Source organism: Zymoseptoria tritici, chromosome 2 (genome assembly GCF_000219625.1).
Source record: "Zymoseptoria tritici IPO323 chromosome 2, whole genome shotgun sequence".
Lineage (NCBI taxonomy): Eukaryota > Fungi > Ascomycota > Dothideomycetes > Mycosphaerellales > Mycosphaerellaceae > Zymoseptoria > Zymoseptoria tritici.
The window spans coordinates 1,494,274-1,512,151 of record NC_018217.1 but is presented as its reverse complement, the minus strand read 5'-3'; the positions used below and the strand labels follow the sequence as shown (position 1 = coordinate 1,512,151).

The 17,878-nt window shown below is 47.5% G+C and overlaps 4 protein-coding genes across 4 annotated transcripts; all 4 read left to right on the top strand.

Annotated features, from left to right (window-relative positions):
* Positions 1–5,077: 5,077 nt before the first annotated feature.
* On the top strand, positions 5,078–5,495 carry MYCGRDRAFT_103208 (uncharacterized protein; the record flags this gene model as incomplete). The annotated part of the gene is made up of 1 exon (XM_003855550.1): positions 5,078–5,495. The coding sequence occupies one exon, from the start codon at positions 5,159–5,161 to the stop codon at positions 5,375–5,377; it is 219 nt and encodes a 72-aa protein (XP_003855598.1).
* Positions 5,496–10,131: 4,636 nt separating this feature from the next.
* Positions 10,132–11,337, top strand: MYCGRDRAFT_90682 (uncharacterized protein; the record flags this gene model as incomplete). The annotated part of the gene is made up of 3 exons (XM_003855551.1): positions 10,132–10,562; positions 10,833–10,966; positions 11,033–11,337. 3 exons carry the CDS (start codon positions 10,132–10,134, stop codon positions 11,335–11,337), a joined length of 870 nt encoding a protein of 289 aa, XP_003855599.1.
* Positions 11,338–12,749: 1,412 nt separating this feature from the next.
* On the top strand, positions 12,750–16,292 carry MYCGRDRAFT_90681 (uncharacterized protein; the record flags this gene model as incomplete). Its single annotated transcript, XM_003855552.1, has 6 exons — positions 12,750–13,188; positions 13,354–13,522; positions 13,583–13,973; positions 14,202–15,026; positions 15,096–15,853; positions 16,142–16,292. The coding sequence occupies 6 exons, from the start codon at positions 12,750–12,752 to the stop codon at positions 16,290–16,292; spliced, it is 2,733 nt and encodes a 910-aa protein (XP_003855600.1).
* Positions 16,293–16,852: 560 nt separating this feature from the next.
* Positions 16,853–17,032, top strand: MYCGRDRAFT_19700 (uncharacterized protein; the record flags this gene model as incomplete). The annotated part of the gene is made up of 1 exon (XM_003855553.2): positions 16,853–17,032. A coding segment is annotated over one exon (180 nt), but the record flags the coding sequence as incomplete, so codon positions are not given.
* Positions 17,033–17,878: the final 846 nt, after the last annotated feature.

Sequence of the window (17,878 nt, the reverse complement as noted above, 5' to 3'; positions counted from 1 at the left end):
ATATTAATATATTAATATATTAGTATACAAACCTTAAATAATAATAAAAACAGATAAGAAGATTTTACTAAGAAGAGTCCGAAAAGATTTATATATAGCTATAGACCGGATAGCTATATAATAGTATCCTTTTATTTACGAGTTATCCGGAACGTATCCTTTGTCGTATAGTCTATAAAAGACCCGGAAGACGGAAGCCTAGATTCTAATTAGTATAAAATTAAAGTTTACTAATAATAACTTACTTAAAAGTCGATTCCTTCCAGACCGGTTTCTTTATAGTAGGAGTAGTAAAATAGCGCTTTACTATCTTCTTCCGAGGTATAAAGATCGAAACCTCGCGTTTGCGCTTCTTAAAAAAGGTCGAGGCGCCTTTATAAGACGGAAGATCGCGGCATCCGAAACCGAGCCTTTTTATCTCTTCTAGTTAATATATATTAGTAAGGTATATTACTAGTATATAGATATACTTACTCCCGTCCGAAAGAACAATTGTCTTCTCTTTAATAAGAGGTAGGTCCGTAGTAGAACTCTTAGAAAGAGTAGAAGACATAGTAAACTAAAATTTTATTAGTAAAATACTACTATATTTAAATAGTAGAGTTACTTACTAGAGTAAGTACTATATAGATATAGTAATAACGTCCGTACTAGTAGGTAGTAGTAAGAGTAAAGTATAGATAGTACGTAAGAGGAAGTAGTAGTAATTATTAAAATTTCTAAAGAGGGGGAATTTCCTCTATTATTAAAGACGTTATAGTTAAGGTTTAACCTAATATATATTAATATATTAATATATATATATACTAATATGCTTATATATATATATACTATATACTAATATATTAAGATATTAATATATTAATATATAAAAAATGTACTAGACTAATCGTCGAATTCTTAACTTCTTAGAAGAATATAATTAAAGTATTAGAGCTTTTATTAGACTAACCTATAATAGTATTAGTAGTATTCGTAATAGACACGTACTTACTAAGCGTATAGTTAGTATAGAATATAAGGAAGTAGTAAATAATTAAAGTAAAAAGATTTTTCTTAAGAGAGAAAAGGACTATCTATATATTTAGTAAATAATTAAGGTTTAGATACTAATATATTAATATATTAGTATATAGTATATTAGTATATTAGTATATTAATGTATTAGTATATTAATATATTAATAGATTACTATCTAAACCTTAATTATCTTAGAGATATATAGACGGCTCTTTCTCCTCTTTACTATCTTTTTTTTTATAATAACAACAACAACTACTACTACTACTACTACTACTACTACTACTACTACTACTACTACTACTACTACTACTACTACTACTACTACTCTACTACTCTACTACTCTTATAGCTACTATTACTAGTACATAAAATCTATATATCTAAAATCTAATAAAATATCTTAATAGTATATATCTATTAATACCTAGTTCGTATTATAAATATATTAGACTATTAATATGTCTAACACGCCTAGATTTATAAAGTTTGATAAAACAAACCCTAAAGCTCTTTTACCTACTCGGGAAAATGCCCCGGGTCTTATTAAAGACCGTTTTTTTAGCTGGTCTTTATTGCCGTTTAATAAGGATAAAGGCGAGCATATTATTAAACTAGATTGCGAGCAGCCTAAATGTAAATATAGTACTAACGTAACTTGGCCTATTAATAGCGGAAACTTAAGAAATCATCTTCTTAGTAAACACCGGGAATTACTACTCGATAACTCTAGCGAGCCTAATAATAACTTAGCTACTAGTAGCTCTAATACTATACAAAGTTATCTAAATGTTACTGCCGATACTAGTATTAAGAAACGTAAAAGCTCGGAGAATATACGCGGTTTTTTTAATAAAGATAGATTTAACGATCTTATTCTAAATCTAATAATAGCTAATAATCTACCGTTTAGTATAGTAAATAGTAGTTCGTTTCGAGCTCTTTTAGACTACTTACGAGACGATCTCCCGCACCCTAGTCGGCAGATTATTAAACGTAAGTTCAATACTATATATTTAGAAGCTTTAGAAGCTTTAACTATTAGACTTAATAAGAACTCTAGTATGTTTTCGCTTACTTTTGACGAGTGGAAGTCGGGTAATAATAAAGACTTTCTAGCTATTACTATTCATTTTATTAATAGTAACTTTAATATAGAGCACTATTTAATAGGATTCGAACCTCTAAATAACGAGGTATCTTATACGGGACCCGTATTATATAAAGCACTCGATAAACTATTAGCAAACTTCCGTATACGTAATAGAATTCTAGGAGTAGCTAGAGATAATGCTAGTCCTTGTACTAATTTAGTAGCCGAGCTTAAAAAGAATTATAAGCTTAATTTTGGCTTGGATATAATAGATATAAGATGCGTAGATCATATTATTAATATTATAACTAACGTAATATTACGCTATCTATTCTTTGTTAAAGAGGGGAAGTCTACCGATAAATTTAAGAAGCATATTAAGGATATTATATCTACTTACGGCGAACAAACCGAGGCTCTTTACCGTATACTTAAAGACTTTCCGGGTAGTCTAAGAGAGCTTATTAATAGTGTTAGAAATAACTACTTCCTTAAGAACAATTTTACTAAGCTAGTAATTAATAAAAATAAAAGTATTCCTAATAATAAACCTAAACCCGAGGTATTATTAGGAGATAACGCTACGAGGTGGCTTTCTACCGATAAAATGCTTACTCGTATCGAGTATTTCGAGCCCGAATTAGAAGTACTTGCCGAACAAGTTGCTAATCTACCTAATAATAAGAAGGCTAATAAGAATCTTTCGACGTTTACTTTAACTAAAGAGAATTTTGTTTATATTAGAAAGATTATAGAAGTTCTAGCTATATTTAAGAAACCTACGCTTACATTTTAAGCTACGGATTACGAGACTATATCTAAAACTATATTATATATAGAACGAATCTATAAGCAACTCGAAGCTTTTAAGAACGACGAGTATATTAAAGCAAATCCGTTCTTTCTATTTGCTATAGAACAGGGTATTATTAAACTATTAGACTACTATCCCGTTAAAGATACATTAATATTAGATAAAGATAATAATAATACCTACTTAAGACATAATACTATAACGTTTAATAGACTAAAAGACTTACTTATAACGACTATTCTAAACCCTAAATATAAACTAGAGATCTTAAATAAGATAGGATTTAGTACTCGACTATTAGACGAAGTAACTATATATTTTAAGGAGCTTTATAAAAGGTATAAGGAGAAGAGTAATCCTATTATAGCTAACGAGTCGCAAATTACTGTTACTACTAGCTTTCAAAATACTACATACGAGAAAGATAGCGACGAAGAGTTCTATTGATACGGCAGTGGCTACGTCATGCCTCCGACCTTACCTTAGCAGTCTGGCCTCCACCAGCTTAGACAGAACAACAATGTACTCATCCATCAAAATGGTAGCTGAGAATGCTGTTCGATCGCTGAATCACTTCGGCACCACCTCCTGAATACGACGGTTCCATCGCGATCCACGGGAGCACTCACAGCCTGGACCTGACTCTCCACGGCGCATCCACTTACACTAGCAAATCGACGTCCGCCCTCCACGCCGATTCGCAAACCACCGGTCACCAGAACTCGGCGGCATCCAGCACCTCTGAATTCACCACGACAGCGCCGTTCAGACCCAGGTCTATCGACGTCTCGGCCGTTTTCCGCACACCTCCACAGCTGGAATCACTACCATCACTACCGGCTTCACTGCCTCCTACCATTAGTAGAGGTAAACAGCTACGTCACAACTTCCGTCTCGACTTTCGCACCTTCCGCACTTTTGAGGAAAGAGCGAGCACCACCTACCTTTCTGGCTTCCTCATTCTCCCCTGCGACATCCACCTTCGACCGTACACGCTGCACAGCCTCAATCGCCCGCACGATCAAATCTGCCGGCATCGCTGTCACACCAATCGAAGGACCCAGGTCTATCGCAGAATTCGAGCCACGATTCTCAAGCCTTCGCAATTGCAAGCCCGCTGCTGCATCCGAAAAGAGGCACTCATGCGTGCTTGCAAGATTAAAGGATCCAAGGAAGTCAAACATACAGTCTGCAAGAACGCCGTATACCTTGAGAACTTCATTAAGCATCAGAAGAGATTCCCGCAGAATCAAGCTCGCGTCCTCAACTTTCCGATTAAGAATCTCTTCCGCATTCGAGCGATCCGTCTCTGGTACAATCCTGAGCTCTCGCCACAACAGAACCGCCGCGGTCGTTCCTAATCAGTTGCGCCGGATACCACCCTCGGTTTCCCGTCAGTGTGGTCAGCTTTGCCAGAGTTGCCGCGTGAGGCCCTCGATCAGCTCCTCGATCGCACAGCAGCTTGGATTGGACATCCAGACTACCAAGCCGCTGTCAACCTGCTCACTGAACAGAGCTCGCCAGCAACCTCGATTGAGTTCTCTCCGAGCCCTCTTTCTTCGAGCCTCTCATCTGTGCCCGCTGGTGACCAGTCACTCGTGAACGCACTCTCAAACGAGACACTAGCTGCTGCTACTTCACCTGCCGCTGCTGCCACTTCACCGCCCCTTCGCACTCAGAGCCTGAATCGAATCTCGAACGCTTACGCGAGGAACGCTCTTCAAGACTTCCATCGAGAGCTTCAATCGGACTTCCACACACCCACTCCATCGGCTTCGCAGCCAGCGTCTAGACTTCCACGGAGAATTGTCCCTGCGCACCTTCGTTAGCCTCCTCAACACCGCGGAGCAACCATGAGCAACCAAGCCGGTAACATGCACCGAAACGATAGCCAGGTCTATAGCTCTTCCCGCGACCCCAGCCGCAGCGGCCGTGCTCGCCGCACCGAGCAATCCTCCCACCGGCAGCAATCGACCCACCGCCGTCAGCAGTCAGCTCGCCTTTATGAAGAAGAAGAGGAAGATCAGATTGACAGCCCTCGCGAGGACGATGTCGACCCAGAAGCCACGTACTGGAAGAACAAATACCTCGATGAGAAGGAAGAGTCCGATCGTCACAGAGCTGCACTTTTAGCTGAACTCCGCAGCGGCAAGGCCAAGGTTCCACGCGAGGAACCACAACCTGAAGGATCTGGTGCCCTCGGGCTAGACCTGACCGAAGCAATTCACAAGATGGTAAGAACGCAACAAGCTATGCTGAACATGATGGCCCAGAACGCAGCACCGCAGAACGCACCAGCAGCCCCGGCTTCCTCAAGACCTGGCCCTCATCACCGCACGAACACCGTACAGAGTGCCGCGTCCGCCACCGTCAATCAGCCCAACCAGCAAAATCCTACTAATTTGGACAGACCTGGCCTCACAGCCGAGGAGCGAGCTGCCCAACTGTAGCCGCCGAAGCCAGCTGGTCAGAATGACGGTAGACCTGGCCTCAATTCCTCACAGACCCAGCACCAGCCCTGCCAGCCGAATAGTGTTGCTGATCCCGGAGCCGGCGCCCACGACCAAGGCTATGGCAGAGGCATAGACCCAGGGTACGAAAATGCCATGGTCACTCGTGACTACTATGGCGGTAGCCGCTCTATCACCTTCAAACCTGAATCGATCGGGTACTTCGATCCCAACCTTGATGTCAGAACCTATAGCAGCGGCGCTACGGTTTATTACAAGGGCGCTGCGTACTTCCGAGACATTTTCACGTTCACCAATCGTCTTGACATCGCTCTTAAGACTCAGCAATACTCCGCAGACACCCTACGTCTATCGATCAATCAGTGCCTTATGGGAAGAGCGCAGGACTGGTTCAATTACAGCCTTACTGCACTAGCTCGTGCTATGCTGCGTAAGGGTCCCGGAGTTGAGCATTGGAAAGCGAAGCTGCAATCCACTTTCAAGATGCCAATCTCGCGAGCAATGTCTAACCTCGAGCACACCAAATACACTATCTTCGACATCGGTCGCGGCAAGCGACCAAGCGAGTTCGTGCTTGAACTCTTCCGCAAGGCCCACCAAGCCGGCCACACCGATCCCTACCTGATTCTGATGATAGCTTGGAACCACCTCGATAACACCCTCCGTTTGCTGGTCCCTAAACCTATCCAGCACATCACCGATCAGACGTCTTTTACCGACAAGATGGAATCACTGTTTGTCTCTTGGGAGGGAATCTTCCGACAGCAGTTCGCAGGTAAACTCCAGAATACCGACACTTCTGGCTTCACTTAGAACCGCATGCCAGACCCAACCTCATTCACGAATGGATATTCGAGAGGAGGAGGTTTTGCGCGAGGACGAGGGGGCCGAGGAGGCTACGGCAACAACTCCAACAACTATCGCAATAATAACCCTTTCCCGCAGAACCGATACGGAAACGCAAACGCTCACCCTCAAGCGCTGCCAGCTCAGCCACCGCAGTTGACGATCACAGGCCCTTCAAGACTCCCCGTCAACTTCGCAGAAGTGAATGCAGTAACCGCCGAAACCGAGTGGGCAAGCATAATAGGTCTTGGGCCTGCCAGCGGTGCTGAATCGCCAGCTTACTACCAAGATCAAACGGAGCAGAACCCACTCATAGACCTGGGGTCCGCTGACCACGATACTCACAATCCCTCTATGCCCGGCTCCTACCCCGAAGAGCCAGTTACCTACTACGTCGCGAACGCCTAGCAAGAGCGTAGAAATCAGGGACAAGCTTCTAAGCCTGTGAAGCCAGGCGCACCGTTAGCCAAGTGCAACATGTGTGGAGGACTCTTCGCATCCAAGAACCAGATGTTTACACACATCGAGGATGTTCACCCGAAGGATGAGGACGGCCGTCGCATCAACCGCACGCTGAACGGGGGTGACAAACCGGGAAAAGCATAGAGTTGGCGGAGGACTCGGTCTCCACTAACTCGCAAGAGCACGGGCACGACACAAAGGACAAGCGATTGAAGCCTTTAATCGCCAACTACGCTAAAAACCGAGCTTCACTTCAGCATTAAAGTATCATCGACAGTTTACCTATCTAGCATTCGGATATTTTGAGCGTTCCGCTTCAGCCTGCGAAGGCATTAGCGACACGTCGCACTTCACCAGCGATACAGCGCACTTTATCAGCTCAGCATACGAATACCAAACCAGCCTTCGTACCTACTATTCTACCTACTACAGATCCAGATGAGCCGTTACCTGAGCACCCTAATACCTTAACAGCTTTCACGCCGAAGATTTCATCTACGCTAAAGAAGCTATTTATCCCCAGCCTTAAGACTCAGGTCCCTTTTCGCGACTCTGCAGAGAGCTTCCTTGCGGATGGACACGAACCGATACGGGTACTAGCAGCTCGGGTCAGGGATGCGATCTTTTCGTCCACGCCATCGGAGGAACTCAGCAAGAGCCAGGGGATAGACTTAGGTCTAGATATCATACCATACAGCGCCGATATCCCTGTGGGGGATGAGGCTCTATACAATTTCAGGAAATACAATGTCGTTAAGGCTGTCTGCAAACTGTCCCTGCATGGTGAAATGCGTCGCATCTGTCTCGACACAGGAAACATGGTTTCCATGGTCAACAAGTCCTAGTTGCTTGACGCTCTCGGCGAAGACGACTTCCACCGGCTGAAGAAACCTCTCATCTTTACAACCTTGGGCGGCGAGAAACTTAACGACACATGGAGATACTTGCCGATGTATTTCCCCTCCTACCGCGACAACGAGCCCGTCCTTAGCCTGATTGAGTGGCCGGTTCAAATCGTGGAAGACTGTCCGCACAACATCCTGCTTGGCATGGATGTTATGACACCGGCCGGTTTCTGCATCGACCTGAAGAAGCGCGAAGTCTTGATAAGAGAGAACAGCAATACTCGCATGCCCATCTTAGTCACGCCTCGTGCGAAGAACAAGACCATTCAGATAGTCAGGTCTATGCATCCGGTCTGGCTCCCACCTTTCTTAAAGAGCTATGTGCCAATATTAGTTAAGCAGCCACTCGAATTATCTCGAGACTACGAGTTCGTACTAACCCTACCTTCAGCCGACATCGCCTTTCTTCGCCAGGGTGCGAAAGTTTCCGGGCACATCGTAGACTCAGGGTTCTATTGCGTCGAAGTCTCCAACCTGACCGCTTAGGCGATCTTACTGCCGGGAAAGCAACGCTTAGGAACCGTGCAAGAACTCGACATCGACGGCTGCGTTCCTTACAGTCTCGCAGCTCAAGTCGCAGACCTGACCTCCCCGATCTCAGGCGAGCTCGATGATGACGACAACCTTGTCACGACCGAGGGTGTGCGCATCTGCACTACCAACGCTGACCTCGAGGCAGCTCGTCGCCTTGCTAAGGTCGTAAAGGAGTTTCCGAATCTTTGGACTGAGCGGGAAGACAGCACAATCGATGTGCCAGAGCACCGTTATATGCCAATCACCCTGATCGAAGGCTGGGAGAAAGAAAAGCTAAGCAGCAAAGTCTACCCGCTCTCAAAGCGAGATGAGACACAAGTTAACAAACAGTTCGACAAGCTGCACGATCAAACCAAGATGGGCTGGACTGAGGACCCAACACCTCTCACGTCACTAGTGTTCGTCGTCTGGCGCACGATTTATAACAAGGAAGGCGACTCCGAACAGAAACCTCGCGTTGTGGTCGACATTCGAGGATTGAACAAGCTCGTTCTGAAAGACACCTACCCGCTTCCACTCCAGGAATCGCTAATTGCGAAGCTTCGAGGATGCAAATACATAAGTGTTATAGACGCGAGGGCAATGTTCTACCAGTTTCTGGTTAAGAAGGAGGATCGCTGGAAACTGACTGTCAACTCTCACCGCAGGCAAGAATTCTTGAAGGTCGCGCCTATGGGCTTTTGCAACAGCGTTTAGCACGCTTAGCGCATTATGGACGAATTCCTGCGCGACATGGATTTCGCACACGCCTACATCGATAACATGGTGGTCGGATCTCGCACGCTCGAGGAACATGAGACCCATCTGCGAGCGATGTTCAAGCGCCTGGATAAGAAGCGCGTGAGTCTCGCCCCAGACAAGGCGTTTGTGGGCTTCCCATGCGTCCGTCTGTTGGGACAGATGGTCGACGGCGTAGGATTCACTACCGACGCCGAGCGCATTGCAGCCTTGAAGAATATTAAGAAGCCCACAGACGCAGCCGGTCTCGAACGGTATCTCGGCCTCACTAGTTACCTCAGGTCCAAGATCCTATACTACGGCACAATTACCGAGCCCCTTCACGCTGCAAAAGTCGACGCTTAGGCGCGAGCGCCTCCAAAAGGGCACAAACGCAAATCCTACATAGCATCGCAGAAGCTGCTGTGGACACCGGCAATGGACATTGCATGGCAAGAAATGCAGCGACTCTGGGAAAAGCCGACCTTTCTGCACCACCTCGACCCGGATTGGACGCTGTACATAGACGTGGACAGCTCAGCGGAGTTCGGGGTGGGAGTGATGTACTACCAAGTGGAAGGAGATATGAAACCAGAATGGGAAGAGGCTGAAGCTCTGCCTCGCAAAGATGACACGCTCGTGGACTTCGTGGACTCGACAAGCTGGCTACGCCGCGCGAAGAACTTTCCATTCCACAAAATTCGGATTATTGGCTTCGCGAGTCACGCCCTTACAGGTGCAGAATCAAGATACTGGCCAACCGAGCTGGAGCTGTTTGGAGTCGTTTGGGCTGTGAGACGGGCTCGACAGCTCATAGACTCAGCCAGGAAGACGGTGATCTTTACTGACCACTCAGCCGTTACCGCGATTGCGAAGAAGTCGCAGATCGCGACTACCGTTAGCACGGATAGACTCAACCGCAGATTAATCAGCGCAGCGGTGTTTCTTTCGCAGTATCCTGAGCTTGAAATCTTGTACAGACCTGGACGCAATCATGTGGCGCCGGATGCTCTGTCGCGTTTGCAAGGGCTGCGAGATGAAAAGCGAGCGAGAGACCTGAATGCAAGTGGCCTCGATGAGATTCCTGCACTTTACCAGCAAGCCTTCTGTTCTGAGGACGACATCCGTTTCGGATGGATGGACGACATACCTGCTCTCTTTTCCGCGGTCCGCAGCTCGAGCAACTATGTCAATACCATATTGAGCCTCTCACCAGACTTCATCGCTTAAGTGAAATCCGGATACTCCCAAAGCCAACCATGGCGTCGCATGCTGAGTGTCTTGGAAACCGTAGCCGCTGAAGCAGACATCGCGATCACACAGGCCGCAAACGAACCACCACCGCTTGTTCACGGTCCTTACACCCGAGAAGGCAAGCCGCCGATCCTCATCTTACCGCACACTACAAGCAGGAAGTCGGACACCGTCAGCACTCGGCAGCTATGGCGAATGTTGGACGACGGCACCGACCCAGCCGTAGACTCAGGGCTGAGAGAGGGTTTGCGCTTCTTCACCGAGGATGGCCTTATTTACTACGTCGATCCGGTCAATCGCGCGCCTCGCTTGTGCATACCACCCTCACTCCAGCACGAGATCTTCGAAGCCGTACACGATCATCGTCACCATGCCGGCATTGAGAGGTGCCTAGACCGCATTGGCGCCACCTTTTACATCCGCCACTGCAAGAAGAACCTTCAAGAGTACATCGACCATTGCACCGCGTGCAAACCAAATCAAACCTTGAGGCATCTCCCACACGGCTTTCTCCACCCGATAGACGTACCTACCTTGCCTATAGACGTTTAATGCGCGGACTGGATTGTCAAGCTTCCCCCAACAAATGAAGGCTTTGACTTACTCTTAACTATTACATGCAAGAAATCCAAGCGCGTGCTGCTTATCCCCGGCAAGGGCACCTGGTCAGCTCGAGACTGGGCGAATGCTTACTTGACAGCAATTTAAGAACGCAGCTGGTCGGTTATGCGAGCGCTGATCTCAGATCGTAATCCGAAATGGCTTTCGGACTTCTTCACCGGATTGCTAAAGGCGTTAGGAGCACGACTGCTCGCATTAACAGCTTACCACCCTCAGACAGACGGCCAGAGTGAGAGAACCAACCAGACCGTTGAGATCGCAATTCGATACTTCGTAACTGCTAACCCTCAAGCAGCTTGGACAGACGTCTTGCCATCCTTAACTTCCTACATCGGCAGCTCGAAGAACGCGAGCACCGGAGTCTTACCCGATCAGATGCTGTTCGGCTTCAACCTCAACACTGACGCCTTCATCGGCCTGCGCGAACTCCCACCTGCAGACTATACTAAACTCCGCCAGCAATATCGCGACGCAGCTGATGAGGCCCTCGCATTCGCAGCAGTGGACATGAAATACCGATACGACAAGACTCACAAGCGTATATCCTTCGACGCTGGAGACTACGTCTACCTTAGACTCCACCATAGCTACCGCATCTAGGGAGAAAACTCTCGGAAATACAGCCAGCAACGCTCCGGCCTATTCAAGATCAAGAAGAAAGTGGGCAAACTCGCATATGAACTTCATCTACCTCACGGAGCCGGACTGAAGTTCCACCCTGTGGTGTCCGTCGCTCAACTCGAGCCAGCTCCTCACGGACCAGATCCATACCAGAGACCGAACACGAATCACCCGGAAGACATAGACGTGGTTAACGGCCTACGCCCCACCGAATACGTCGAGCACATCATTGCCAAGCGCAAGTCCGGCAGGAAGATTCAGTATTGCGTGAAGTGGAAGGATCTCGGCCCGATCTACAACGAGTGGCTCAACGAAGAAAACCTCCTTCACTGCGCGGAGCAGATTCGTCAGTACGAGGAAGCCGTGAATGTACAAGACAACGAGGATCAGCTGCGGCCGACTATGACAGTCCATGATCCGAAGTCCCACACTCCACGCGCGCGCGAGGTGGCAAATGAATCAGCCGAAGATGACGACTCCAGCGATGGTGATTTTGAGCCTGAGTCTATGGCAGATCCGGAATTCAATCCGGCAGACAGCCGGGCGCCACGACGAAATCCAACAAGGCAAAAGGACCCGCTTCCTGAGGCGAACGGCCGTCAGGCTGACCCTAGGTCTATGCCTCTGAATTCGGGCGAAGAATGGCTAGAGACCAGAGAAAGCGACTGTCATGAATCCCAACCAGCAGCTGCACCGGAAACCCAAAATCAGACCCCAGGTCTATGGTTCCGCACATAGGAGACGCTCCCCCAAAACGCTCGGAAAGCATACGTTCAGCTTCCCGCATACCAGCGCCAGCAGCCAGACCATTTGACAGGGCTAGGTCTATCGCTGAACGCTATGGAGGACATGTCCCAACTTTCTCACCCTCCTGCAGAAGTGGCTTCCAAGCTACGTCTTTAGCACCCACAGGTTCAGCTTCCGCGGAGAAGTGCGCGCATCGCTCGAATTGATACTCAAGCGCTGCCTGATCGAGACATTCAGCCTGGAACCTTTTTCTCTACTGCTGCTCCTTCCACTCTCGAGCCATCGCCAAATTCCGCAAACTTCCTTATCACCGCAACCGGAGTTACAAGAATTCCGATACCTCGCAATCCTCAATACCGAGTCACAGACCTGGCCACCCCTTCGGGTTTCCAGAGTCGTGTCTAGGACCCCTTATTTCAAATTATCAGAAGTTGATTTTCAGCGCATGTGACAGCGCCATATTCACGCGCACGACCGTGCGCATTGGCATGCGATCACATTACTTATTCTTTTACCTTCTTCGATCTTCTTCTTATCAATAACATCATCGACCTCGAATTGCGCACCACACAACTTCCAACAACATCACAGCGTCACGGCAGTTTCCACCGTGAGCCACGCCATACCCCAAGTCTATCGCAAGCATGGCCTCCGACGACTCCGAGGATCGACGATCAGCTGCTGGATCTTCCGCTGGATCTGAAGTCGCCGCTCCCAAGAAATCGAAGGCATCAGCCGGCCAGCGCAGTGGAGTCTCTCTAAAGCCTAAGAGGAAGCGCGCAAAGAAGGCAGCCGGAGAAGCTGCTGACCGCGAGAGACATGAAGCTGCAGCGTCAGGCAGCAAAGCCATCGCGAAACTGAACAAAATCAAAGTGAAGATTGAGTTCCCCAAGGACGCCCTTCCACCGCTGAAGCACGGTGAAATCGAACGAGTCCCCCACCCGGACGAACTTAACGCACAGCTCGCAACCGATGACTACGATAACATTGACGATCGAAGCTACAAGAGCAATGCGATCAATAACCTCCGCCAGGCGCTACGCCGGCAGTTCAACGACATTATGGCACGCGAGGTCGAGATCCGTACGTCTATCGCATTAAACCAAGACTACCCGCTAGCGCCCTTGATCCCTAGGCCTACCAAGAAGGGCCAGGAATACACTATCATCGGCACGCCAAACCCCTGCTTCAAATGCGGAAAGTTGGCCGCAGACTTGATAATTCCACTGCAAGTCAATCTTATTACAGACTGGAAGAAGGCTCGCAGTAACAACCCAGAGCTGATCAAGGAGTGGTTTGAGATCTACGACATCGACGGCAAGGCCATCCCTCCAGCCAAGTCCGATCTGAAGGGGGCAGCTCTCACGGCTTGGAAAGACAAGGAGGAGACTATTACAGCAGCCAACAAAGCTACGCAGTATCCCAAAGATACTGACAAGAAAGCCGTGAAGGCCTTCACCGCTAACGACCCTTAGAGTCGCAAGGACTTCGTTATGCAGATGCGTAGTAACCTCCACGCTCGGGACCTACTGAACAAGATTGCGAAGCCAGGCGACCGCGACAAGCTCATCGCAGACTACCCGTACCTCTTCAACTTCGGCAAGGAATACGCAGACCGCTCCAAAATCTATGGAGGGCTTCGAGGCCGTCCAACAGTTCAGCCACCGACTACTTACTACATCCCCACAGGCGAGATCTACCCAACACCCAAAATGCTTGGAATTAGAGAGGCTACGTCTATGCCTCCGAAGGCCTTCTCGCGCAAACGCAAGGCTAAGGACGGCACCGCGCAGCTGTTGCTACCAGAGTTTCAGAACCAGTGCTTCAATTCTTCCAAATCCGCACTCTTGGACCTTAACGATTCTAAGGTCAAGTCTATGCCAACGGAAAACACCGAGTACTTTCGAACCCAGGGCGTCACCACCTGCTAGAACGTCTACTTTCTTCACAAGGAGAAATGGAACAAGGGCGACCAAGCACTTCTGGCTGAATGTATTCTGGCGTACTACCTGTCCGAGGGAGCGGTCGTGATGCGCTAGATCCCCGCCACCTGGTTTATGGACACGTTCGGCAACCTCATAGACCTCACGAAGAAGGACATCGATATCGCGGAACGTCTGGACGAGCTACGACAGCAGTTCGACAAGGCAGGACGAGGAACTATGCCAAAGACATCCTTCGAACTCCGCAATCAAGCCGGGACAACAGTCGCTCAGCTTGTTATAGCAGCATCTATGACCAACCTGTGGCAAGACGACAAGGGCGAAATCCTCGAAGAGATTTACCCCTTCTACTCCGCAGCCCTGATGCAGCTGGGACAGTTTCCAACCGAATTGAAGTACCCTATGATAGACCTGCTTCTAACCTTAGCACCCGATAGACCCGGGCTCCTGCAGTGGGACATCGATGAAACTTTCTACGATAAGAAACTCGCCGCCATAAGCGTGCAGCAAATACCACGCCAGCCTGATCAGCCAAAAGCCGCTGGCAGCACGAACGACTCAGACGACCCTAAGTCTATAGCTCCGGCGAAGAAGAAGCAGAAGCTCGCCGAGACGAAGAAAGCACCAGCAAAGAAGGCACCGGCTGCAAAGAAGACAGCGGCGCCGAAAGCAAACAATGGGAAGAAGGCAGCTACTAAGGACCACCCTACGTCTATCGCCGCAACGTCGAAGGCTGCAGGAAAGAAGCCAACGACTGCGCGCCAACCAAAAATCGCCAGCAAGTTCATGCAGTCTGATACCGACGAGGAGCCTACGGCAGCAAACCCACCCGCTCCGGACAAGCAAAAGAGGAAGATGCGCCAACCCAAGCTTGCTGACAGGCACCCGCTGGCTAAGGATACGAGCGATGCCAAATTCGGCGACGACATGTTCCGCCCAGGAGAGCAGCCTCAGCCACTACCCTTCACCTTCGGCGCAGTGAGCACACCAGCACCAAAATAGTCGACGACCTTCACGCACGGCAAAGGTGAAGCTCCGCAGCAACAGAAAGACATGATCGCATCGATCACCACTACAGCGCGCAAGTCCAACGTCTGCCCAGCGCGCTGGCTGTGTAAGACACAAACGGACCGAAACGTCATTCGGAAAAACGCGCAGCTCATGGCCAGCAAATACAAGATTGACAGATTCGCACTCGCCACCTGGGACAAACTTTTCGGCATGCATACAGAACCACTGGCACCCGCGAACGAGGGCATGCAGAAACCAGAGATGCCAGTGGGACCATTTGAGGAAGATAAGAAATTCGAGGGACTCTACCAACTCTCACAGGAGCCTGACTCGAAGCCCTTCGTGTTGACCGAAATTGGACCCCAGGTCTATCGATGCTTGTGGTCCAGGGTTGCCCCAAAGAAGAAGATTGAGATCCTCTGTTACCTCGTCCAGAAGGGAGGCAGTAAGAAAGACCCGATCGTCGTCTACACTCCATCTTCGGATCCCTGGTTAACATTCTACATGAATGAGTGGGTACACCGATCAGGCCCTACGACTTGGAGCTGGGAAACTTCCGATATTAGCCCTACGTCTATCGCCGACATCCTGGGTACCTACTCCGAACTGTGGAAGCCAGCTCGGAAAGAAGCTTACCACATTCTGAGCGAAATGCAGCACGACTTGCATAGTGCGAACAGGGCGGCGCGCGCAATCGAAGCCGTCGGCCTGCTGCGCAAGCTCGGCATTACTACAGCCACGGCCGACCAGGTTCGAGACGTCGACAATGGATGGCCGATGCTGGCAACTTCTTGGTCTGCCTCGTATTTAAGGCCACCGGAGAAAGACATGTGGGATCCTACGGACCCTGCATCCCAGCGACTTTTAGGCCCTAGGTCTACGCACTCCAGCAGCAAATCAAGGAAGAGTGCAAGCGGACAACTCTAGCGAAACGCCGTGCCAAACCACTCCGATTTGGAATCTCGCACGAGACAACAAAGCAGCCAAGTCTACCTTATCGGTACCGATCCCGAGGAGCTGAAGAACCAGATAAGGCACATCTTGTCCATCATCCTCGATCACTAGAAAACAAAACTCTGCAGCCCAGCGCAGGCACGCAACATCGCAGAAGCCGCCATTCTACTAGCTGAGCACCTCACATTGCGCAAACACAACGTGAACACCATCCTGCAGTGGCACCTGTACGTTGACGACAACTTCCAAGCCTACAAGGAGCCGCTGAGACCGACTTGAGGCGAAAGACGACACCGAGTCCTTCGGAAAGACGACACCGATGAGGCTAGGTCTATGCCACGAAGGGAGGAATCGCGGTTGACCAAGGGCGCGTTCTTGCAATTGACTTTTCATGCTTGTTTTGATGGATCAAACGAGGCTGGGTCTACGGCCCATGGTGAAAGGCGAGATCGATGACATTGGAGGCAGCGGAGCGACGGAAGATTCAAGGCTACGTCTATAGTTGGAGCCAGCGCGATGGATATAGTGCTTGGGGAAGGCCTGACTTTTGTTTGCTTCACGAGGGCGCCGAGGGATCGATGGAAAGGCGTTTGTTTTGTTGACTTCACGAGGTCGTGAACGCTTTTGCTGGGGGGGATTTTGATACGGCAGTGGCTACGTCATGCCTCCGACCTTACCTTAGCAGTCTGGCCTCCACCAGCTTAGACAGAACAACAATGTACTCATCCATCATCTATACTTCCGACGACGGACTCGGAAATAATAAAGTAGCTATAGACGAAGTAGAAGTCTATCTTAAAGAACAACGAGCTAGTAAAAAAACAAGTATTATAGATTATTATAAAGGAAATAAAGATAGGTTTCCTATACTATTTCTAATTGCCCGAGACTATCTAGGGCTACCTCCCGGTTCGGCCGCATCCGAAACAGAATTTTCTAAAGGAGCCGATATTGTTACTAAGAAACGTAATAGATTATTACCGGGGACTATTAAGCAAACGATATTACTTAAGAGTTAGGGCAAGATTAGAGACGAGGAAGATATTATAAACGATAATATAGAAGATATAAACGACCCTATACTAGATACTAGTAATACTACTATTATAAATACTACTACTAAAGGAAAAGAGCGGGCTATCGATCTAGACGGCGATATAAGTCTATTAGAACCCGAGGATATGTTTAATAATGCTTGGGCCTACTTAAACGACCCTAATAACGATAATATAAACTCTACTTTAGACGAATTAGCTAAAGAAGCTCTCGAAGCCGAAGAGAATTCTACTAGTAACTCTAGCGAAGAAGACTACGATAATAAAGATCTAACAGAAGAAGACGATATATAATAAGTATATAGCTATATATTAAAGACTATAGTATTACTTAAATAGACTACCTATTAATACTAATAGGTATATAAAAATATTACGTATTTAGTTAACTTTAGAGCAAGAAGATAGTCTATAGATATCTTAACTATATATTAGCTTTTATTATATATACTACGCTTATAATTCTTTATCTATTATATTTAAAATATATTAGATATATATTTAACCCTTACTTTTATCTATAGTAGTACTTTAATATAAAGAGTAGTAAAACGTTTCTTTATTAGAAGTAACTATATATATAAAAATTGTACTAAATATATATACTAATTTTATAAGTCTACTCGGTCTATATATATATAAATAAGTCCTTATATATATAGCGTATAGTAGATTAAAGTAATAATTTAGATATAGTTAAATTAATTCTAGACGATTACTATAGTAAATACTATTATATAGCTATATATTTAAATACCTACGGTATATATATTATATATAAAGCAATTACCTCTCCGTAGTTAGATTTTT